This window comes from Ornithorhynchus anatinus, chromosome 4 (genome assembly GCF_004115215.2).
Source record: "Ornithorhynchus anatinus isolate Pmale09 chromosome 4, mOrnAna1.pri.v4, whole genome shotgun sequence".
In the NCBI taxonomy this organism is placed as follows: domain Eukaryota; kingdom Metazoa; phylum Chordata; class Mammalia; order Monotremata; family Ornithorhynchidae; genus Ornithorhynchus; species Ornithorhynchus anatinus.
The window spans coordinates 37268291-37292029 of NC_041731.1; the positions used below are offsets into that span (position 1 = coordinate 37268291).

The window sequence follows — 23739 nt, forward strand, 5'->3', positions numbered from 1 at the left end:
TCCTTCCGTCCATTGAGGTGGGTGCCCCTCAGGGGGAAGTCCTATTCCCCCCCTCAACAACCGACCTCCCAGAGACTATCTCCCCCCATCCCGGGAGCTCAGGGGGTGGAAGGGAGGCAGGCATCCAGTTTTGGACTGTGGGTTTGGTTCATCATCCTCCCCCTCCTAGACCTCAGAGGTCCAGCCTGGTCCTGGCTGGTCCCCTCGGACACAACCTCGTTCTGTTAAGTCTTTGAAGTCCCCAGTGACACCCACCAGGCTTGGCCCCAGCTCCATTCACATGTGTGTAAACGCACTGCCTGAGCCAGTCTAACACGCTGCCTTCGTTGGCACACTCCCAGTTGGTGCCCCCCCCCCCACTCCACACACACACACACTCTCACTACGGTCCCTTCCCATGCACAATTCCCCCCTCCAGCCTCCGTCGCATCTCCTTTGGCCTCCCCCTCCCCCAATTCCACCAGCACAGCATCCAAACCGATCTTCCCTCGGAATCCCTCAGCCAGAGGGCTGGAGGGAGGCAGAGGTGTCTGCCAAGAGCCCAGCTCGGGCACCTGTGTCCCTCGGCTTCCAGAACCCTTTTGACTGGAGTGGGAGGAGGGGAGGCAGAGAGGTTTGGAGACCCCTCCATCCTCCCCCCCCCCCCCCCCCCCCCCCCCCCCCGGCTCCTCTCCTGTTCTGCCCTAGATCGGCACGCGGGAAAGGCCTTGGGCAACGACCGGCCAAACTCCTGCAGGAGTGGAGTGGGTTAATGACTGAGCCAGGCAGGGGAAGAGGGGGGTCGGGGGAGGGGGGAGGCCTGGTAGGGTGTGAGGAGTGTGAGATCCTCCCCGTCTGTCCGACAGCTATAAAAGCAGCAAAAAGCAGCTGGGGAAAGCCACTGGGGGAGCTCCTCTTTGCTGGAAGCCCCGGCTCTCTTGGCTGCCCTTTGAAGTCTGAGCAACGGGAGGGAGGGAGGGAGGGAGGGACAGAGCGAGGGAGAAAGAGAGGGAGGGAGGAAGAGAGAGAGAAATTGACTCCTACTGCTCTTCCAGTCATCTCTCCCCCCCACACATCCAGGCTCGTACCTGAGTCTGGCAGCATCGCCTCCTTTTTGCCCCCCCCCCCCGCCCCGCCTCCCTGCTGATCTTTGCAATTGTGCCAGGTATGGTTTATTTCTGATTTTTCACCCTCCCTCTTCATCCTCTCCTCTCTTTTCAATGCCAGTGCACATTTCTCTCCTTCTCTTGCCGAGGATGCAACCTCTCCCTCCACTTCGTCCTCCCAATCCCTCTGAAAACGTCTAAGAAAACAGCCAAGAACGCTCCTTCAGTGGAGAGATGGTGAGGTAGGGTGGGGGAAGAGGGGGAGGAGGAGGAGATGGAGAAGGGCGCCGGGGAATGTGTCCTCTCCACTCATCCCTGGAGACATCGCAGCTTCTCGTTCCCATGGTGTATGTCAGGAGACAGTTATAGAACTGCTGGAGAAAGGCGAGGATTTGAAGTTGGAAGGGACGTCGGGCCAACCTCGGGGGGGTGGGGGTCGGGGGGTGGATGGTCTGTCCAGGTTCTGACCCAGATCTCTGTATTCGTTGCTTTTTTTATTATTATTTTAAAGCCTGATGGTGGATTTCTGGACCCTATGGGGGATGGATCCAGAATGAGCCGTTCCCTGGCTGGGAGAAAGCGGTGTCTGGGGGGTTTAATGAAAACCAAGTGTGCGTACTGTTCTCCGGCACCTGTCTCCGGGAAGGCCAATCAAGCGCCAGGCTCTAATTAATCCATGAGCTGTGCCTTCTGGAAAGCAGTGCTGGTGTGTGTGTGTGTGTGTCTGTCTGTGACTGTCTGTCTGTCTGTCTGGTTGGGGGCAGGGTTTAGCCTTTGCTGTTAGTGGAATAGTAAGATTGAACCCAGATGGCAGTTGACAGGCAGGTAGGCTGGGGATCAGAGTGGGGGAGGATGCCCAGATCCTGTCCTTTCTCCTTCCGAAAATCCGCTGGCCTTCCTCGCCACCTGAATGGAGGGGGGGGGGGGGGGCGCGTCCACACCCCCAGGCAGGATGCTGCCCGGAAACCCCCGGGCCGCGGGGGCGGGGGGGGAGGGGAGCTTTTGTTGGGGAGATTAGCGATGAGCTGGGAAATCGTTCTCTTTGTTGATGCTCCTTGTGTTGCAAGTGCCCTGGCTCCGGTCCCTAGGGGTGGGGGCGGGAGGGGCCTGCTGCGGAAAATGCTCTCATCATTCCCACCGCATTGATGGGCCTTCAAACGGGAGCCCCGGGGTGGCTTGGGGCCTGCCCCTCTCCTTTCTTCCTAAAGATGCTTCGGTGACAGGAGATGAAAAGGCCCGGCGGGGGCTTTTCACCACTGGATGATTTCCTGTGGCGCGGAAATCGGCCTCTCCCCCCTGCTGGGCCGGAAAGAGCCTGGAGGCCTGAGCCGGAGAGAAGGGAAGGGGCGGTCCAGCCCCCCTGGGCTCAGCCTTTTGTGTGCTGGGCCCATCCGCCTTTCATTCATGCATTCATTGGGGGGATGCCCCCGCCTCCCTCTCCATCCCTTCCCCTCCTCGCCTCCCCCAGCTCACTCACCTGGGCAAAATCAGCTTCCTTTGGGCAGGTCTCCCCAGGGCGATAGGGGCTGTGTGCACTAAGCACCAGCCCGACCCTCTGGTCCCCGCCCCCCCATCCCTCACCCAGGAGCCGGAGGCCGCTCCCACGCTTGGCTGTCATCATTTTATATTGCAAAGGGGAAAGAGCTGCCTTGGCCAAGGCCCCCGTCTGAGTGCAGCAGGTGGCCTCCCTAGGCAGGGCCCGGAGGCTACAAGCCTTCAACTCCTGGGCCGGTCCAGGACACCTGCCCTGATCCTGGACCACTCTCCTTCCCCCTCCCTTCCCCTGCAACATTGGGTAGCCCAGAATCTGGATCTGTGCCCTCAGTTGCCCTCCCAACCAGCATTCCCGTTTCACCCTGCTTTCTAGGATGGACCCCGTCCTTCGGGACCAGCCGGGAAAGGCCTGGAACAGAGCCCTGCTGAAAGGCCTGCTTGCCGTGGGGCTTGTGCTCGTGGGGAATGTTGCGTTGGCCCTCTCCCAGGTAAGCTTGGACACTCGCTCTGATCAGGAGGCTGGGAGGGACTGTAAAAGTCGCTGTCTTCCAGCTGCTCCCGCTATCCGGACCGCCCCGGAGGACCCAGCCGGCCAGGGGGGTTCTGAGGTTCTGCAGGTGTGGCTGGATGGTTCTGAAAGGATAGTTCCCGGGTACCTGTCCATTCACCCGATTTTCTTGGCCGCCTGTGAGCAACACGTGTCCATCAACGGGGCAGCCGGCCTGAGACATTTATGCTCTCTGGAGACCCACTAGGGGCGAGAGGGGCTTATAATAGAGATTTCCCCACATAGATGGCCAACTACGCGCTCATTCTCTGGGCTGCTTCCCGGCTGCTGATGTTCTCAAGCAGAGATTGCTGCCTTTTGGGATACGGTCCGGTTCTTTCCTGCCTTTTAGGGGGAAGTCTTCCCCCAGGATGGGCAAGGGCCCTTTGCAGGAGGCAAGTCAGGGGTGCTAGTGCTGTCTGGAGAGCATGGGGGGCATCTTCCTGCGTAGAGCAAACTCTCCCCAGTCTTGGCCTGTCCAATTCACATGGAAGGCATGCGTGATCCAGCCTCAGTAGATTCACAGGGGGAAAGGTGCTCTTAATGCCCAGCACTGCAGGAAGCCCCCAGAGATGTGGGGGAGGAATCCCTCCCCGCTTAAAAAAAGAGGGGACGGTGCTGAGTTTTAGTCCCCAGGCCTGGATTTCCAACAGATGGCAACCTATCCACTGGAAAGAGAGGCCAGGGTAGTTGCAGAATACTTGCTGGTGGGATGTGGGACCTGATATCTGCTGAGGACAAGTAGCGACAGTGTCTCCCGCTGAATGTGTCTGTGTGTGGCCTCCCCCCTAGGACACCGTGCAGACCTCCAACAGCCTGGAGGAAGGGTCAGATGTCACTGCCTACTGGTGGGGGGAGTGGACCAAGTGGACGGCTTGTACCAGGACCTGTGGTGGAGGAGTCAAGTCCCAAGAGAGACACTGTCTCAGGCAGAGGTACTGTTCCACCAGCTCCTGACAGGACATCCGGAGCTGTGGGAGGGAGGAGGTGGGGTTGTCTAGAAAAGTTGTTTCCTCATCCCCTTTCTTCTCTGCTGCGTCTATTGCTCACAAAGCATGCCAATCTCGGTCTGCTTAAGATCATCTTCCGACGGTCGAGAGTGGCAAGACGAAAGCGAGCGGAGGGTCAGCGGAGGGGAGGGTGAACCCTTGAGAGCAGTCATTTGAATCACTCTTTTCTCTCTTGGCTCATAGATGCCCCATAGCCACTGGTCCTAACCGACTGTGGCCAAGCTCTTCTGTTGCTGCTATGCACCATCTTATCAATTTGGGAGTGGTGGGTGGGAGGGGGAGAGAACTGTTTTGGAGTGGCCAGTCAGTTTGCTGCCCTTGCATCCGGTATAATGATCCTAGACCTTTACTAGTCACAGGGGAGTTCCTTTCAGTGAAGTGGAATTGAAGCAGGCCAGTAGCTGCTGAGCCCAGACTCCCTGCCGAGTGGCTGAGCCCATACTCCCCACCCAGACCAGTAGGGTCTGAGCCCGGGCTCCCCAATGAGACCATCAGTGGCTGAGCCCAGACTCCCCACCCAGACCAGTAGTGGCTTAGCTCATACTCCCCACCCAGACCATTAGCAGCTGAGCCCAGACTCCCCACCCAGACCAGTAGAGTCTGAGTTTAGGCTCCCCACCCAGGCCAGTAGGGTCTGAGCCCAGGTTCCCCCCGCCCCCAGACCAGTAGTCGCTGAGTCCAGGCTCCCCGCTGAGCCCCTGGCAGGGAAAGCCCATTCATCACAGCCTTAATTTCTTTATGCAGAAGGAAGTCTGCCGTGGGGCTGGGCAATAAGACCTGTACTGGGACATCCAAAAGACACCAGCTCTGCAAGGTGCAAGTAAGGAAACTCTTGGTGTTCCTTTCCTGGGGCCCCGGGCTTCTGGGTAACCTGTCCGCTCCTTCTCTGCCCATTGTAGGAGGCCTCACATAGAAAAGAGCCATCATCTAGATGGAGACAAAAAGACAGGCCTGGAGGGTGACACAGAATTGGCTGGCATGGGTCAATCAATCAGTCAATAGTATTGAGTGTTTACTGTGTGCAGAGCACTGTACTAAGACCATGGGAAAGTCTAATGCAACAAAGTTGGTCGATGAGATCACTGCCCACAAGGAGTTTACATTCTACAGGGGGAGGCAGACCTTCAAATAGTTAATGATTAGGGGAAATGATAAAGTAGTTGAATATGTGATCTTGTCTCATTCTGGAAGAAGACATCACTGATAGTGGTGAAAATGTTCCCGAGGGTGCCTGTGTGTCTGAAAGAGCACATGGTGCATACTCCATGGCTAATTTTGCCAGAGTAACTGTGCCTTAAGTGACATTTCTGAAAATTATCTGAAGGGAAGATGAGAACTTTTAAAATGCAAATTGTTGCTTCAAACTAGCTATCATCCTGCCCGTGGTCCACCATTAGGTAATGCCTGGCAGGATACCTAGTCCCCTGCTAGTGTCTTCAGATTAGACGAAAGAATAGATGTGAATAATAATAATTGTGTTATTTGGTAAGGGCTTGTACTGAGAGCTGAGGTAGCTTCAAGATAATCAGGTCAGACACAATCCCTGTCCCACATAGTCTAAGTAGGAGAGAGACTAGTGAATGAATCCCCATTTTACGGATGAGGAAACGGAACTACAGAGAAGTGACTTGCCTAAGGTCACACAGTGGTGGATCAGAATTCGAATCCTGGTCCTTTGATTCCCAGGCCCTTGCTCTTGCTCCTGGATCAGAGTGCTCCCCAGAGCCCCCTCCAGGGTCCATCCTTTGGGGACTAAGATTTGAGGAGGAGGCCTGGGATGGGGCCTGTGGATCGTGGCAGCCCTCAGGGAACACTACACAGATACAGCCCTCTGATGTTAAGTGTGGCAGTGACATCACCTTGAGTCATTGGTCCTCTCCCAATTTCCCAGAAAAGCAGGCCCCCGTGGGCTCTCTCGAGTCCTGGCTTCAGGATGGCGTGGACCAGCCCGGGATGTGAGGACTTTTCAGAGTGCCAGGTCATTAGGGAGAGGAGGTGGTGGCAGAGAAGACCACATGTCAGCCAGAGTTAGGAGTCCCCTACTAAGACACGACAGAAAACCCTTTGTTGAGTTTGGTTTTTGTTTTTCTTTTTCACCAGGGTTTTATTAATGCGTCTCGTTTCAGGAGTGTCCCTCCAACAGCCGCAGCTTTCGAGAGGAGCAGTGCTCGTCCTTTAACTCCCATGTGTATAATGGAAGGACCTATCAATGGAAACCTTTATACCCCGGTAACAAGAGGTTCTTTGTCTTACAATGTGGTCCCCAGTGTTTTGGTACTTCCTGTGCTGCACTCTTCAGGAGGGTTTCTCCTTTGGAGGGTTTAAAATGGACTGCAGGCACACCCTCCCACTGTAGCTGGCTTGAGACATGTAGCAAATGAATTACTTGTGCATGGGATGATTCCAATAGTAAGAACACTTTGGGGGACATTGTTGAGCATGGAACCACTGAACTAGCCAGAAGGAGCTGTTGGCTGTTCTGTAAAAGTTTTGCCATGAATCTTCCCTGTCAGGCAGATTATGGCCAGTTAGATATTATGTGGGTGCACACTCAGCCTCCAATTATCCATTCATTTATTGAATCATATAGGGTGCTTACTGTGTGCAAAGCGCTATACTAAGTGCCTGGGAGGGAACAAGGAATATAAAGCTGATTATACCGAATGGGGGAGGTGGCTTGGGCCCCAACTCAGAAGGCAGAGAAACACTCCCTAGTTTTCTAGGTCGTGGAGCAGAGAATGCCAGATAACAGCTGGGGAGCTCTGGAAAGTAAAAATAAAAACTCTTCCAGATAATCCACCAAGAGGTTAACTAATCCAAATAAAAACAATATTAACCACTACGGGGTCAAAAATCCAGAACAGCTACCTGTCCTGTTCCACACAGAGGTCATAATCTAAGAAGTAGGGGGAGAGGGTATATTTTCCCCATTTTACAGATGAGCCTGCTAAGGTCCAGAGAGGTTAAGGGATTTTGCCTGAGATGACAGACCTGTTCAGTGGCAGATTTGGGGGTTTAGGACAATAGCTCAGGTTTTGTGACTCCCAGGTCCATGCTCTTTCCACTAGGTCACACTGCTTCTTTGCTTCTGGATAATTGTGTGTTGCCCAAATCCTCTAAAATCAACCTACTTGCTGTCCCTCACTCTTCATTCATTCATTTATTCAATAGTATTTATTGAGCGCTTACTATGTGCAGAGCACTGTACTAAGCGCTTGGAATGAACAAGTCGGCAACAGATAGAGACGGTCCCTGCCGTTGGACGGGCGCACGGTCTAATCGGGGGAGACGGACAGACGAGAACAATGGCAATAGAGTCTTGTTTCTCCTGTTGTTCACAGGCTCCCTTTTGCCTGGATCTCCTCCTGCCCAACCCAGTGTAACCTACAGACTAGCCTGCTCCTCATCTTCGAAGCCCTACTTAAGTCATACCTCCTCCAGGAAACCTTCCCAGATTAAGCTGTCATCCTCCCTCCCTGTTTTCCCTCCATACTGCCTCTCCGCTTAGTCCCAGGCTTACGGCATTTAGATACATGTCCTCTTACTCAGTGGCTTCCCTTAGCCGTAATTCCTTTTAATGTCTGGCTCCCTCCCTAGAGAGACTGCTCTGTGGGAGCAGGGATCATGTCTTCCATCTCTACTGTCCTTTCCAAATGCTTAGTTCAGTGCTCTTCACACAGTCAGCACTCAATAAATAGCATTGATTGATTAGATTAGTCAGGGTCACACTTGAGCAGGGTGGAAACAAACATCTCCAGATACTAGCCTGGATAAGGGATCCCCTGGCCAGCGATTCCTCGCTTGCCCTGACCCAGTTCCTTGGACCACAGAGCTCCTGGAAGCAGTGTGGGCAGGGACTATGTGTGTTTGTCATACTGTACTCTCTCAAGCGCCTAGTACAGAGCTCTGCTCACAGTAAGAGCTCAATAAATACGATTGAATGAATGACTGAAGAGGCATCCACCCCTTACATCGCTGCCGTTACTGAGAGCGGCCTCCCTGAATGACGGAGTTTCCTTTCCCCACAGATGACTACGTCCATATTTCTAGCAAACCCTGTGACCTGCACTGTACGACTGTGGATGGTCAGAGGCAGCTCATGGTTCAGGCCCGGGATGGGACGTCATGCAAATTCATCGATTTCCGAGGTGTTTGCGTGTCTGGAAAATGTGAGGTTGTTAAACATTATAGCAAAAATATTGTCAGTAGCTTTCAGAAAATTATCCCCAACTCCCCTTGGGCCCAGCCCTCAATGCTCTCTTTACAATTTTTCTAGCCAATTGGTTGTGATGGGATCCTGTTCTCCACCCACACCCTGGATAAGTGTGGGGTTTGCCAGGGCGATGGAAGCAGCTGCACCCATGTGACCGGGAATTACAGGAGGGGCAACGCTCACCACCTCGGTAAGACCCTTGCCGCTCTGCCTATGGGCCCCTATTACTCCTGCCTCCGGAGTTTGGGGGGCTGCGAGGGGATGGGAAGGGAGGGAGGCCTCGAAGCTATGGCTGTCTTCAACGAAAGCCTTCCCGACCAGCTTGGCAGCAGTGTGCTCTGTCCTTAGCGACAGCCTGCTCTGATTTATGCCTTTCAACAGAGGGGAAGTCCGTTCTCTTCCCAGATAAGGGTATAATGGCAGAATTTGTATGGTATTCCTTTTGAATTACAGTGAAAATATCCCCCAGCGATGTCTGAGGCCATCCTTGCCAAAAGTGTCTGGGGAAGCACTTAGCGAACTCTGTGTGTGTGTATGCGTGTGTGCGTGCCATTGAACAGCCACAGTAAGTTAGAGCTGCGCTGTTTCCACCCAGTCAAACTTGGTAATCCACTCGTCCAGCAGGGATGGGAGAACCATTAAGAGTTTCTGAGGAAAGGGGCCAGAAAGCCAAGCCTGTTTACAAGATGAAGCCCAAGTCACAATCTGGACTTAGCAAGGAGGGTACACACCTTGCATGAGGCCAAGGGAAGAAAAGTGAAGCTTTCATTTGCAGTGAAAATAGGGTCTGCCTCTTCAGTAACAGCATCTATCTCATATGGTTGCAGGTGCCATGTGAATGGAAAAGAATTCTTTTCCATCTCAGGAGGCTGGCTGTTCCTTAACTCAGGGGCAGGCCTAAGTAATACATGGCTTAGCATCAAGCTCCAGGATGAAATTATGTGACTCCTAAGATAATACCAATTATTGTTCTGGTGCTAGATTATTTAGATAGATGCAGAAATATACAGAGAGAGAAGGAGAGACAAGAGGACCAAATCTGTATAACATCTCTCTCTAGAGGTGCTATATAGATGCGTGTGTAGCATGTGTGCGTGTTTGTGGGTGTGTTTAAATTTTAACTATGTATAAATTCTGAGCTAGTCAGAGAGGGAAAGGAGAAAAAGTGGTCCTTCCTATTTGCTAGTGACGTTGCCAGCGGTGAGACTTTGAACAGGGATGTAAGAGTTGCTGAAAGATAGGCTTCCAGGAACGAGGCAAAAGACCAGGCAAGACCAAAAAGCTAATTAATAAGGCTTTTGATTTTACTTCTACTCTTTCAGCTCATATTCAGTGTTTTGGGCCTTAGCAAGAGAGGGTTGCCCCTAGAGGTTTCATTTACTGCGGATCATTCTGCCCCAAGATTAGTCCTTGGGCACCCGACAACTAATTTACAACAAGGACCCAGGACTCTACTTCCGGACACGCCCATTCATTCCTTCAATGGACACGTCCATTCATTCCTTCAATCGTCTTTACTGAGTGCTTTACTGAGTGCGGAACACTGGACTAAGTGCTTGGAAAGTACAATACAGGAATAAAGAGAGGCAATCCCTGCCCACAATGGGCTTACAGTCTAGGGGAGGAGACAGTCATCAAAACAAGTAAACAGGCATCAATATAAGTAAATAGAATTATAGGTATATACATAAGTGCTGTGGGGCAGGGAGAGTGGGGGAAGAACAAAGGGAGTGAGTAGCACTCAATAAATACAATTGAATGAAGGAATGAGGTGATGTGGAAGGGAGGGTGAGCTGAGGAAGAGGGGGCTTAGCCTGGGAAGGCCTCTTGGAAGAAGTGAGACTTCAGTAGGGCTTTGAAGAGGAGAAGAGTGATTGGCAGATTTGAGGAGGGCTGGCGTTGCAGTCCAGGAGTAGGACTTGGGCTGGGGTTGGTGGCAAGACAGGAGGCATAGCGAGAAGGTTAGCACCAGGGGAGCGGAGTGTGAGGGCTGGGATGTAGGAGAGAAGGGAGTTGAGCATTTCTCCAGGCAGCTGCAAGAGTGAAGCCCAAGCTGGGTTTGGTGGGGAGGGGAACCATACAGACCCACCTTTCCTCCGCTACTTTTCAAGGAAGTTTTTTTTGCCATCTTTCCAAGGATCTGCTGGGACCATGATAAGGCAGATCATCTGATTGCGAAAGGTCCTTTCTGGGCAAATCAAGTCGTTTCTGGGTTCTGAGTTTTCAGGGTAGCCTTTGAGCCCTAGGGTTTCAAGTCCATGGTTAGCAGACAGAAACAGATTCTTGAAATTGGAAGGAGCTGGTGGCTGCCCAGGAACAGGGGCCAGGTGGAAAATTTACTTTTTGGAGAAAGGCAAGGAGCGATTTGAGTGCTGATCACTTCTGGGGCTGGGTTTTGACACCTTCCAGTTTCCTGATTTTACCTGACTGACCCGTGTTGACTTCTTTTCTTCTAGGCATTTTATTGGCTACAAGCTTGTCTTTTCATTAATGTATAGTTTTTTGTAGGCTACTCTCTGGTAACACACATACCAGCGGGAGCAAGAGATATCCAGATTGTTGAGCGGAAGAAATCTGCAGATGTCCTGGGTGCGTATGACTTCTGCTGGTTCTGGAGGGGTTTGCTTTTTCTACCCCTAAGACGTCAAGTTCAGGGTTTTAAAAGTGACCAGAATTTCATTCTCCATTTAAGACCAGAGGTATGCTTCAGAAAGAGACAGGCGGGTCCTTCAAGAACTCGCCTCGAGTTTTGTTGTTTCTTTTATTCCCTGGAATCTTTGGCTTGGTTGTTGGAAAGATGCCGTGATTCCCTCTGCTGACAAGTCAGTGGAGCATGGTCTGGGTTCTAACCCGAGGGAGGTTTCCGATCTTTTTTTCCGATTCTTACAGAAGGATCCTTTTCTTCTGGAGGCCAGAGCGGAGGGCGAGAGTGGCAGGGGTGGGCTGGCCGCGGGGTCTGTGGGAGGTGGGGAGATCGACAAAGGAGGCAGTCACCTCAGGGGAGCCCTGCCATGCTGAACAGTAGAGCCACAGTAGGGACCTTGGGCAGATGCTTCCCAGGGTTCATTTGGAAATGTTTGGCCAACCAGATGCAGCCTCTGATGTTCGACACCAAAACCCACCTCGGGATTGAGGGGAAGTGAGAGCTAAAAGGAGTCTCTAGGAAACCTGGCCATGCCACCTGGGTGGAGAGAGACCTGAGAAGGCCAGTTTCCTATGTGCTGGGCTCAGGGCTGTGATTGAGTTCTTCTCCTGGAAACAGAAGTGTGGGAACACTGGGTTAAGTCTCAAATATTAGAGAACCCACAGGAAGGAAGGTCATTATTGTCAGGAGACATGGTTTTGATTCCGGAGGAAATCTTAACCCTTTTCAGCAAAAGCAGTTCCCAAAATGTGGATGTATGTTCCTGGGTGAGTTTTAGTCTTGCTCGACTTGCTTCCTCATCTATCTTGAATTTCGGACTTTTTTTAAGCAGACGTCACTGCCCATTGAGTCCATCTGATTGTAAATGACTTGCCTCAGGTACTGTGATTCCTCTAACAAAATTGCATCATGCTTGAGGGGAAAAACTCCCATTCTACACTGTGTAATTTCAGTTCCTGGAATAAATGTTCCAGGGACACACTTGGAAAACAAACTGTACCATAGTAACTATTCTTTCCCTCTCTCCACCCTCCCCAGCACCACACCTAGACTCCCCATGGGCTCCGAGTCATAATGGGCATAACTTCTGAGATGGCAAGAAAATTCTGGAGTCACAAAACTGGGCTGTTTATTTAGGCCATTAAAAAATGCCAGAAAATACTGAAACTGGGGTCTCTCTGGTTCTTGAAGTCCTCACACACATATTAAAATCCATTTGAAAAGTCTAAATAGGTTTCTTTAAGCTTTGTGAATATCTGATACTCTGATCCAATGGGAAGATAAAGTTAAGTATATTGATCACCTTTCCCATATATCCCTCAATACAGTATACAGTAGTCCTAAGAAAATAGGGTTGAGTAAAGATGGAAGCAAGGCTTGCTCTTCTCTGCAAATGCAATGAAACTTATTCCCTCCCAAAGAGACACATTTGACCCTGTATAGAAAGTGAACTGCTCTTTCGGGCTCCAGGTGAAGAGGATGTGATCTGTCCTTTCAGCTCTCGCAGATGAAGCCGGTTACTACTTTTTCAATGGGAATTACAAAGTGGACAGCCCAAAGAACTTCAACATTGCTGGTACAGTCTTCAAGTACCGGAGACCTACGGATGTATACGAGACTGGCATTGAATACATTGTTGCTCAAGGACCGACAAATCAGGGTCTCAATGTGATGGTAAGGTGCCGGTTTTTCTTTGTGGGGTCACTGGGTCCTAGGAACTCAAGAGGTCATCCTCCTGCCTCCAGGAAGGATTGTAGCAATCCCATTGCAGAAGACAATCAATCGATCTTATTTGAGCGCTTACTGTGCAGAGCACTGTACTAAATGCTTGGAAGAGATCAATACAACAGAGTTGGTAGATATCTTCCCTGCCTACAAGGAGATTTCAGTCTAAAGGGGGGGACAGATAATAAAATAAATTATGGATGCATACATGAGTGCTGTGGAGCTGAGAGTGGGGTGAATGGATACATAAACGCTGTGGAGCTGAAGGTCGGGTGAATAAAGGGTACAAATCCAAGTGCAAGGGTGATGCAGAAGGGAAAGGGAGTAGGAGAAATGAGGACTTAATTGGGGAAGTGCCTCTTGGAGGCGGTAGGATTTTAATAAGGCTTTCAAGGCAGAGAGAGTGATGGCCAATTGGAGATGTATGGGGAGGGAGCTCCCGGCCAGAGTTAGGATGTGGCCAAGGGGTTCATTCATTCAGTAGCATTTATTGAGCGCTTACTATGTGCAGAGCACAAGCGCTTGGAATGTACAATTCGGCAACAGATAGAGACAATCCTTGCCCAATAATGGGCTCACAGTCTAAACGGGGGAGACAGCAAAGCAAAACAGAGCAAAACAAAAACAAGACAACATCATCAAGATAAATAGAATCAAGGAGATATACACCTTATTAACAAAATAAATAGGATAATAAATATATACAAATGAGCACAGTGCTGAGGGGAGGGGAAGAGGAAAGAGCAGAGAGAGGGGAGGCTCAGTCTGGGAAGGCCTCCTAGAAGAGGTGAGCTCTCAGTAGGGCTTTGAAGAGGGGAAGAGAGCTTGGCAGTGGTGAGCTAGAATAGCATTAGGCAAAGTGAATAGGTTTTTTGTTTTGTGTTTATTTTTATGGTATTTGCTAAACACTTTCTTTGTACCAGGCACTGTACTAACTGCTGGGTAGATAGAAGAAAATCGGGTTGGACATAGTCCCTGTTCCTCTTAGTCTTAATCCCCAATTTACAGATGAAGTAACTGAGGCTCAGAGAAGTTAAGTAACTTACTTGCCCAAGGTCACACAGCTGACAAATGACAGAGCCGGGATTAAAACCCAGGTCCTCTGACTCCCAGACCCCTGCTCTTTCCACTAGACCATGTAGGTTGGTATCAGAAGAGTGAAGTGAGGTTGCTAGACAGGGAGGTCAGAGAAGAGGCTGATGTCGTGGTCAAGGTGGGATAGTATGTATAAGTGTGTGGAGCAGTTTGGCTGGATAGGAAAGGGCAGATTTTAGCAGTGCTGTGTAGGTAAAACTGAGAGGATTTGGTGAAAGATTGAATGTGTGAATTGAATGAGTTGATGATAAAGCCAAGGTTATGGGCTTGTGAGATGGAGGATAGCAGTACTATCTACAGTGATGAGAAAGTCATGGGGAGGACAGGGTCCGGGTGGGAAGAAGAGGTCTGTTTTGGACATATTAGGTTTGAAGTGTCAGTGGGACATCCAAGTAGAGGTGTCCTGAAGGCCGGAGGACCTCAGGCAGAAGGCAAGACTCTAGAGGTCTCAGCGATCAGGGCTGGAGAGATAGATTTGGGACTCATCTACCTAGACATGGTAGTTGGATCGAGGAGAGCAAAGGAGTTCTCCAAGGGAGTGGGTGTAGATGGAGAATAAAAGGGGTCCTAAAACTGAGCCTCGAGGGGCTCATTTAGAGATGCGAGGCAGAGGAGGAGTCCATAAAAGAGAGAATGAGAAGAAGCAGCCAGTGAGATAGGAGAAGCAGGAGAGGGAAGTGTCAAGCCAAGTTTGGATAATGTTTCCAGGTAAAGGGGGTGGGTCAACACCATTGAACGGAGTAGAGGTCATTAGATTTGGCAAGAAGGAGACATGGGTGACTTTTGAGATGACAGTTTCCACGGGATGAAAGAGGTGGAAACCAGATTGGAGACGGACAAGGAGAGAATTGGAGGAGAGGAAGTGGAGGTGATAGTTGTGGACAACTCACTTAAGGAGTTTTGAAAGGAGAGGAGAGTAGGAGAGGAGACAGATATAAAATGCTTTTAAAATAGGAGAAAATGCTCAACTAGTAGAGTAGATAAAACAACATACTGTGCAATAATTCAATGATGATAAACAATGAGAGCAAAAGTGCTGAAGAGGAATCTAGGTGCCTCAGTGGCGGTAGGGAGGATGCCTGGGTAGAAGAAAAATCGATCTGGAAAAGTCTCCTGGAATGGATGGGATTGCTCTAGGTTATAAACTCATTGTGGGCAGGGAACGTGTCCACCAAGTCTTTTATATTGTACTCTCCCAAGTTCTCTGCACAGAGTAATCATTCATTAAATATGATTGATTTCAGAAGGGTTTTGAACATGAGGAGTGCTGTGTGGGGAATATATAGCGCGAGGGGCTCCCAGGCAGGAGGAAGGCTTGATCCAGAAGTTGGAGCTAGGAGACTTGAGAATGAGGCATAATGAAAGGATAAGCTTTGGAGGAACGGAGAGTGTGAGCTGGGGTTTAGAAAAAGAGAAGAGAGTGAATAGGAAAGCTGGAGATACCTGGTGGAGAATCCCCTGGAAAACCCAGGATCTCTGTGCTGTTGAGAAGGGAATAGAGTTAGCAGAGGCTAAGTTTTTTCTCTCTGTAAAATGGGCATTTTGATGTGATAACTGCCCTCTTCTTTCTTCAGGGGGAGGCACTGAGGAAAGATAAAGGACCATTTATGTGAATGTCTGTCTCCCCCTTTAGACTGCAAATTTGTTGTGTGCAGGGAATGTGTCTACCAGCTCTGTTATACTGTACACTTCCAAGCACTTGGTGCAGTGTTCTGCACACAGTAAGCACTCTAAATACCACTGATGGATTGATCTGGGGAAAGGCTCTGAGAAGAGAAACTCAAAGATACTCGCTCTCTCTCTCTCTAGGTTTGGAACCAAAATGGCAAGAATCCATCAATTACCTTTGAATACACGATCTTGAGGAAGCCTCATTCCCCAAACATCCAGCCCATATACTACACCTTCTCAGAATCCTCCTCGGAGAGCGAAGAAAGTCGAGAGTTTGGGAGTGAAGGGCCGGTGGGCTTCCTTCAGCACAATGGCAGCTACTATGAAAAAGTCTCCAAGGGCAGGCTCGTCCTGGAGAACCAGGTGTTTGGAGGGCTGGATGCCTCCGAAGATCCCACCTTGAGCAAGGGGCAGGAGACCAACGAGGTGTATGAGAGATCCAGGGCAGGGGACTGTGAGCCGCTGCGGAGGGGAAAGGCTTTTAGAGGTAATGGCTGAGGCTGAAGCCTGCCTGCCGGCAGCCTGACTGATGTGTCCCTCTGAGAGGGGCTTTGGGGATGGTAGGAGAGGGTGGGGCTTGTTTGGTGGCCTGGGGCCACTGTTCAGGAGAATCCACTGCTGCTGCTCCAGGGTCCTGACCCCCTCTCCTCAATGTTCCTGCTGAGAGTGGGAGTGATAGAGGGAGGGAGAGAGGGAGGGTAAAGAGGGAAGGGGGGGAGAGAGGGGAGGGAAGGAAGAGAGGGAAAGGAGAGGAGGATGGAGAGAAGGGAGGGGATTTAGGGGAGGGAGAGAGAGGAAGGAAGGAAGATGGAGAGAGAGGCCAGTTCCTTTTGGCACTTGGAATCCACGTGGCTCCACCTTTCTTGCCTTTACTCCTAGTGGGTCCCTAGAGATGACATGTCGTTCTTCCCTCAAAATCCCAGCTAAAGGAGGTCCAGTGGTGAGGGACATTTGACGTGCAGCCTTCTGCGTCCCCTCCCCCCTTTCACTTTTGCTCCAGACCCCAATGTGACCAGGACATCTTACCCGGGGGACAAGGATGACCGAGAGCCCGACAGCCAGCCTCCTTCGCGGGAATTCCTTTCGGAGAATGCCATCACTGACAAACTGCTGGGCCAGAGCTCGGACTCGAAAGAGCCGGAGTTGAACCTGACGGTGAACAGCATCTTCGCCCCGGGGGCCCCACGGAGCCCCGCCGTACCCTCCGCCGACAGCCTTTACGCCGACTACGAGGAGGGCGATGCGACTGGGAGCTTCGCCTTCAACGGCACCTACTGGGAGCTGACCGGAGACCGAGTCGGCAACGCTTCGGCCGAGACCCCGGCGTCCCCCAATGTGAGCGTGGCCCTACCCAGCCCACCAGGAAACCGAACCCACAAAGCAAGGTAGGGAGATTTTCTGCTGTCTTTTTGCCTAGATCCCTGTCCCCTTTTCCCCCCGCCCCCTGCCCCGGGGCACTGTGTGATTCAGGAGAGGGAATCTGGGAGGGGGATGGTCCTGGACGGTAAGTGGGGCAAGCCCAGGGAAGGTGCCGATTAGGCGAGGAGCTGGCAGGCAGGAAAATTCTAACAGGTCTCTGTAGAGGCAAGAGATCCTGTGGGCCTGTTGAGGATGGGGAAAGTTCATACTTCTTAAAAGGACACTGGCAAGTATGTCTCTTACTGGGGTGAGTTTCTGCTGATTCCCCTCTGGTTTGCGGCTGGGCACCCACCCCTATTGAAGCTCACTCAGCTGTGTTTTTCTGACAGAAAGCCTCCTTTTTCCAAGCTTACCCATCACTCCTTCCCTCCTGCTAACTAGGCACTTGGGTCAGGGGAGCCTATTCAGGACCCGTTGATCAATCACCCAATCAATAGGTGGGATTTATCGAACATTTCAGTGCTAAAGCACTCTTTGAAGCTGAACTCCCAGTGCCTTCTGACTCTCCAGTCCCCTAGGCCTGTTGGCGCCCTGATTGGCATGAGAAGAGTTGGGCCCATGCCGGTGGTGAGCGGTGAAGCTAACAGGCTAAAAGGGGCTGCCCCCTCCAGTTCTGGGGAGACCCTACCTAAATCCCATCTGCTTTGATCCGGTGCAGGTGGACTGAACTCATCCAGGATGAGGGATACTGTCCCCATGCCCTTCCTCCTTCCCACCCTGTTCCATTTGACTTCAGCTGTGGATCTGAGTCTTGCTCTCGCCCTGGTGATTCAACCGTCTTCATGACATAAGGGGCAGCTCAAGGCTTCAGACAGAACAGGGTTTGTTCCGAAGGGTTGTTTTGAGGGAAGGATCTGATGTCAGCAGGCTCGGCGGTTCTGCCTTCCTGTGCTGGGTTTACCATCAAGCGGAGGATGGGCAGCTAGAAGTAACTCAGGAGAGCTCCTTTCCTCAGCGCCCTCTTCCAGCTCCAATATGCCGCAGAAGCGCAGCCGGGGCTAGATCTCCTAGTTGATTTTTATGGTATTTGTATTTAAATGCTTATTATCGTCAAGCATTGTTCTAAGCTTTAGGGTGGATATCAGGTAATTGGGTTGGACACAGCCCCTGTCCCACAAGAGCCTTACAGTCTAAGCAGGGAGAACAGGCATCGAATCCCCACTTTACGGTTGAGGAAACTGAGGTCCAGGGAAGTAAAGTGACTTGCCCCAGGTCAGGCAGCAGGGAAGTGGCAGAGCTGGGATTAGAATCAAGGTCCTCTGACTCCCAGGCCTGTGTTTTTTCCACTAGGTCACTCTGCTTCCCCTTAAAAGCTAGTTTGTAAACTTGGGGGAAGGGCTCGTGTCTACTAATTCCGTCGAACTCTCCCGAGTGCTGAGTACAATGGTCTGAACACAGCATGTGCTCAATAAGCACTGTTGACTGATCAATCATATCTGTCCTCTTTCTTTTTAAATCATTTGACAGTATTGATCGACCCCCAACCATGTACTGAGCACAGAACTAAGAGCTTAAGGGAATACAGTAAGATGAAAAGGATCTGTACCCTGAAGGAGCTTGCAATCTTAAGGGCCTGAGCTCAAATTGGAGCCAGGATTTTTTTTTTTCTTAATGATATATGTTAAGGGCTTACTATGTGCCAGGCACTGTACTAACCACAGGTAGACACAAGATAATCAGGTTGGACACAGTTCATGTCCCATATAGGCTCACGGTCTTAACCCCATTTTACGGATTACGTACCTGGGGCACAGGGAAGTGAAATGACTTGGTCACACAGCAGACAAGCGGTAGAGCTAGGATTAGGTCCTCTGACTCCCAGACCCGTGCTCTTTCCACTAGGCCGCACAGCTTCCAAATGGTGCCTCTGGAGTTCATCTATAAGGTCCGTGATTCTCCTGGAAAACCAGCCTCCTCCCACTTGTTCAAAACCAAGCCTCCACAGTTCGGTGGAGCAATTGCTAAGGAGGAATATTTCTCTCTGGAGGCATTGACAACGCCGTTCTAGAGCTGGAAGGGTGGTTATCCCGTCTAACCCCTACCGCTGGATGAGCAAATGCCGAAGCCATCCTGGCTAATGGGCAGTCACACGCTCAGGACCTGGTGTGTGTTGTCTCTCTCTCCTTATAGCTTTTAGAATGACTCCTTCCCTGCAAAGGGACACAGGGCTCATTCTGACCCCAGGACTTAGATCCAAGGCTAGAAGGGAAGCGGTGTGGCCTAGATGGAATGAGCATGGGTTCAGGAGTCCCGAATTCTAATCCTGGCTACACCATTTACTTGCTGTGTGACCTTGGGTACGTCACTTAACCTCTCTGTGCCTTGATTTCCTTATCTGTAAAATGGGGGATTGTATACCATCTGTCCTCCCTTCCCCATAGTCTGTTAGGGAGGGATTGTGTCCAACCTGATGGTCTTATATCTACCACAGTGCTTGGCACATAGTAAGTGCTTAACGAATACTACATTTGTTAAAAGCAGGTTATCAGGAAGAAAGGTGTGTTTTGCCTGGTCCCAGCAAAGGGTTTCAAGAAAAAAACATGATGGGTGTGCCCAGCCTTCCAGAGAATAGGGGGTGTGCTTCTTGTTGGCCTCCGAAATAAGAACAAAAAAAGAAACACCCTGTCAGTGGGTGGGAAAAAAAGATCCTTGACCTTAAGTAACCTATCGAAACGCACATACGTAAAACCACATACATGCACGTACACATACATACACACACACCGGAGAGTTTATAACAACTCACTGCTGTTTGTACTTCGATGAAAAGCCAAATAAATAGCTGTGCCTGTTCTTCAAATGGTAGGAAAGCTAATAACTTCCAGACGAGGGGATAGTGAAGGAAGTTACTTCTAAGTCACGATGTACTAGCGGGGAAGCAACTCCTCAGTTAACTAAAAACGTGTTGGGATGGAAGCCCGGCCTTGAATGATTCTCCTCTGTGGGTAGACTGTTGGAGAGGGATGTGCTCACTGTCTCCCACTCCTGAGGAGGTCCCCAATAGTCAGGGGACAGGCTTAAGGATGGGTTCTCGAGGGGGGCCATGGCACTCCCTTCCCTTGAGCTATGTAAGGTAGGAAGAGTGGCCTCCAGCTTTCTGGCTCGGGTGAGGTACAGATCTTGTTCAGAAGCAAGGGGTTGAACTAGTGGAATTTGGCCATTTTCCTACAGCCGGTGGAGTTCTGTGATTCTTTGAGACTTCACTTCTATTGAGGTGGGTGTCGCAATTAAGTGGTGGGTCGAATGCTCCAATAACTTCTATTTCATGGAACCATATTTCTGGTTACCCAGAAGTTGGGGGGTGGGGCTGCCAGGGGTTGGGCATTGAGGAGTGGAAAGGGAGCGGACGGGGAGAGGAAGGGAAAGAAAGAGAAGCATTGTTGCCTAGTGGATAGAGCACGAGCCGTTGTAGTCAGAAGATCTGGCTTCTGATCCTAGTTCCTCCACTTGTCTGCTGTGTGACCTTGGGCAAGTCACTTAACTTCGCTGTTCCTCAGTGACATCATCTGTAAAATGGGGATTAAGACTGTCAGCCCCATGTGGGACAGGACCTGTGTCCAACCTGATTAGCTTGTATTTACCCCAGCATTTAGTACAGTGCCTGGCACATGATAAGTGCTAAACGGATACCATAAAAAAGAAAATGAGGGAGAAGAGGACAGAGAGGAGTGGGGGAGGCAGAGGAGAGAGTGGTCTTCCTCCTCCTATGTCCCTACCACTACTCCCTGGGACCAAGCAATGGCAGGCCAGTCCAGGGTGGGAAGTCTCTGGTGTGGCTGTGTCAGCACCCCCCACATTGGACGAGGCTAGCCGTGACTCAGTGGAGGCAACAGGAGCAGCACCATGGCAATAGCAGCAGCCTCCAAAGAGGTAGCGATGACTCCTTCACCTGGAAAGGAGGAGGTGGAACGTCCTCTCCTCCAGCCTCTGCCTCCCTCCTACCCTGTGGCGGCCACTGCCACTAAGGCCACCAGGTCCTTCCTGCCACCAGCCACGGAGGTTTTCCCGGGCGCTTAGGGTCTGTATTCAAGAAAACTGTCTCAGGCCTTGCTGTCAAGGAGCCTGCAGTCTGAGAGGAGGGACACAGCAGACACGGGCAAGCCATATCCGTTGTCCTTGTACTGACTGTACTTGGTTGTTTCCAGAAGCACGATGAGGTGCTTATGGATAAAGTAATGACACAAATGAGTGGGGAAGAGTGGAAAAGGCAGGCTGAGTGGGCTGGACCCCTCCGATCCCTTTGCGGAGTTCCAAGAAATCGGTGTGGCTTAGCGGGGCCTGATGCCAGGCCCCACGCAAAGATGTTTTGGCAAGATAAAGGGCTATGTATAGTAGGTGGAGAAGTTGTTCAACAAAAATAGCCGTGCTTAAGCTCAGTTTCCAACACAGGAAATCATGTCTGCCAGACTGAAAGGTAAAAATCAGAGGGGGAGAAAAAAAAAAAAAAGAGAAATGGGATTTTCCTTCTTTTAAGAGATTGTTACAAACAATAGAGGGAGGGGGACTTTTGAGTCAAACAATTGGCGAAGGAATACTTGACAGTGTCCTTTTTATAAGTTTTTCTAAGTAACAAATGGAAATGAACTTTTTTTGGTGGATGCTTAAATACGGTAATTTCAGAGCTTCTCCTGCCTAGAAATTGTATAAGCTGCATATCTTGCTAGGCTAGAGGCAACTGGACAATAGGCTGTATCAGGGCATGAGAGTTAAAAATTGCCTTTAAGCTGCAGGTCTTTGAAAATAGTTAGCTTAGCCGTTAAGATTTTATGACTGTAAAGGTGCAGTATTCTCTGATACGGCCTATTGAGACCTCAAATATCTGTGCAATAAATTGACTGTTAAGAGAGTCATTTCCTGGGTGCTGGTGCTTATATTAGCTGTTTCCAAGAACTAAACCTGTTAGAGGTTGCATTGCTATGCAAATACGTGCAGTGTTTTCCAAAAAAGTGTTCACTGTATCTGACATGAAATGAGAGTGGTGTGTAGGCAGTGATTCCAAAAATATCTTGTATTTAAAAACAACAACAAAAAGAAGAGACTATTTTGTTCGCTTTCTAAAGGCAAGCATTAGTCACCCGGGCTGATCAGGGTTCAGAGAACTACAAGAGATGTTTAATTGGGAAAAGTCGAGCCGTATCTCCTTTCTCAAGAAGGGTGAGATGATCTCCAGCTCCTTTTGGTTCATTTCGTTTTAGCCCGAATTCAAGGCTTTGAAAATGAGGGTGCTAGGGCCCAGTCTATGCGGTCAAACATTTTCAAAATAAACGCTCATTTTACTCAGAAAATATTTTCTTTAGGTACTGTCTTAACAGCCTAAACATTTGTTGCTCAAAGAAAATGTTTGGGTTCCCAGTAAATATCTTTAAATTTCAAACAGCTGCAAGCATTCTGGCTGCAGGAAATGTTTCATTTTGAGCAGATAGGACAGTGGAATGTTTCGGTACCGATTCCCCTCATTTCTTTTTAATGGATGGGGGGGGGGGAAGCTCCTTTTGAAGTGAATGAAAGCAGTCTCCCAAATTATTTTTACTACTAAGAAAGCCCAAGGGTTTTGAAACGCTTGGTATGTATCCACTTAAAACATTAGCACCTCCTTGCAGCCCTTTGGCTAGGCCTCTACTAGTAAATTACATGGTAAATCAGACCTCAGAACATTCACTGACTGGAATATTCTAGAGAAGAAGTTAGTGTAGCCTCAGCCTTCCTTCACAAAATGTAGTGGGACCTGGCTAAAGCCAGAAGGGGGCCAGCAGAAATTTTCCTCAGGCCTGCTGCACCCACCCACCCCCCCTCCAAAATCCACACCTGGCCTGCAGACAGCTTTTCCTCCTCCGTCAGACCATATTGGCCTGGCTAGGACTGATTATTTATCCCAGTGGAAATTTTGGGTTTGGCTGGGTTTTTAGACAGGGCAAACCCGGCCCCCAGGGTCAGTCTCATGCCCAGACTTTTCAGCTGGGAGAATTAGCCAGTTGGGAAATACACACCAACGCTCTTACCTCCCAGTCCACGTTCAGGAACCTGGACAGCATTATGTCACCTTGACTGACGTGTTGCTTCTCAGGCCTTTATTCCCCTCTAACTTCTTTGATATTACCTTGGAGAACTGCAAGGCAGACCCCAGAGTCCAGGCAAATTGTTGGGGAGTGGGAGGAGAACTGGATCAACAGTACCCCCTCAAGCATCATCTGTTAATCAGGGGATAGCCGGGCCAATCGTTAGGCACATAAGAGAAGGCATGCATCGTGGAATTGCTGTTTTGTCTCCCCTTGAGCCCAGCCTAGTATTTTCAAGGTGAACTGGGCCGAATTGCTCACAAAGATACCAATTTCTAAGCTCCCTTTCATTGGTTGGACACTGTATTCGAATTCCCAGCCTCTTCAGGGTGGAGCTAGCCAATCATTTCAAATGAGATGGCAGTCTGCCGGAGGTGGGACCCCTGCTCAGAGTCTGTTGGGCTTCCAGAGCTTCAGCCGGAGGGGTCTGAAATTGGCCGTCATTTATTGGGTCTGTTATTGCAGAGTTGGCTGAATTTAACCCAGGCTCTGAGCAAGAATTGAGCAGCATCAATTATTTGATTTAAAAAAAACACCACCCCCCCAATCCTTAGAAACAAGAGAGGGAGGAAAACAAGTTCCCAGTGTCTCAAAAGCCTACGAGTGCTTTTCAAGAACACAAACGGGTCTTCTCTTCACAATGCCAGAGTAATTTTGAAGAGGCGACTATATAAGCTTCACAAAGCTTACAGTCAATTTGTCAGCATTTATTAGGGGATTTTTTGCTTCCCCATATTTGGGCAGAAAAATTCAGATGGCGGGAGCTTCTATTTCTCTTTC

At 50.2% G+C, this 23739-nt stretch overlaps 1 protein-coding gene across 2 annotated transcripts in view; it reads left to right on the forward strand.

The window, feature by feature from the left end:
* Positions 1 to 2865: 2865 nt before the first annotated feature.
* Positions 2866 to 23739, forward strand: part of ADAMTSL2 (ADAMTS like 2) — a 41454-nt gene continuing 20580 nt past the window's right edge. The window contains exons 1-10 of one of the 2 annotated variants that reach the window (XM_029064124.2): positions 2866 to 3067; positions 3919 to 4061; positions 4881 to 4956; positions 6263 to 6365; positions 8165 to 8310; positions 8413 to 8539; positions 10858 to 10938; positions 12492 to 12667; positions 15623 to 15971; positions 16485 to 16869. In XM_029064124.2, coding sequence (XP_028919957.1) covers positions 2954 to 3067; positions 3919 to 4061; positions 4881 to 4956; positions 6263 to 6365; positions 8165 to 8310; positions 8413 to 8539; positions 10858 to 10938; positions 12492 to 12667; positions 15623 to 15971; positions 16485 to 16869 — 1700 coding nt within the window. In that variant the 5' untranslated portion in view covers positions 2866 to 2953. The remainder of the gene's footprint in view (positions 3068 to 3918; positions 4062 to 4880; positions 4957 to 6262; positions 6366 to 8164; positions 8311 to 8412; positions 8540 to 10857; positions 10939 to 12491; positions 12668 to 15622; positions 15972 to 16484; positions 16870 to 23739) is intronic. The other variant, XM_029064126.2, reaches the window with a different exon arrangement.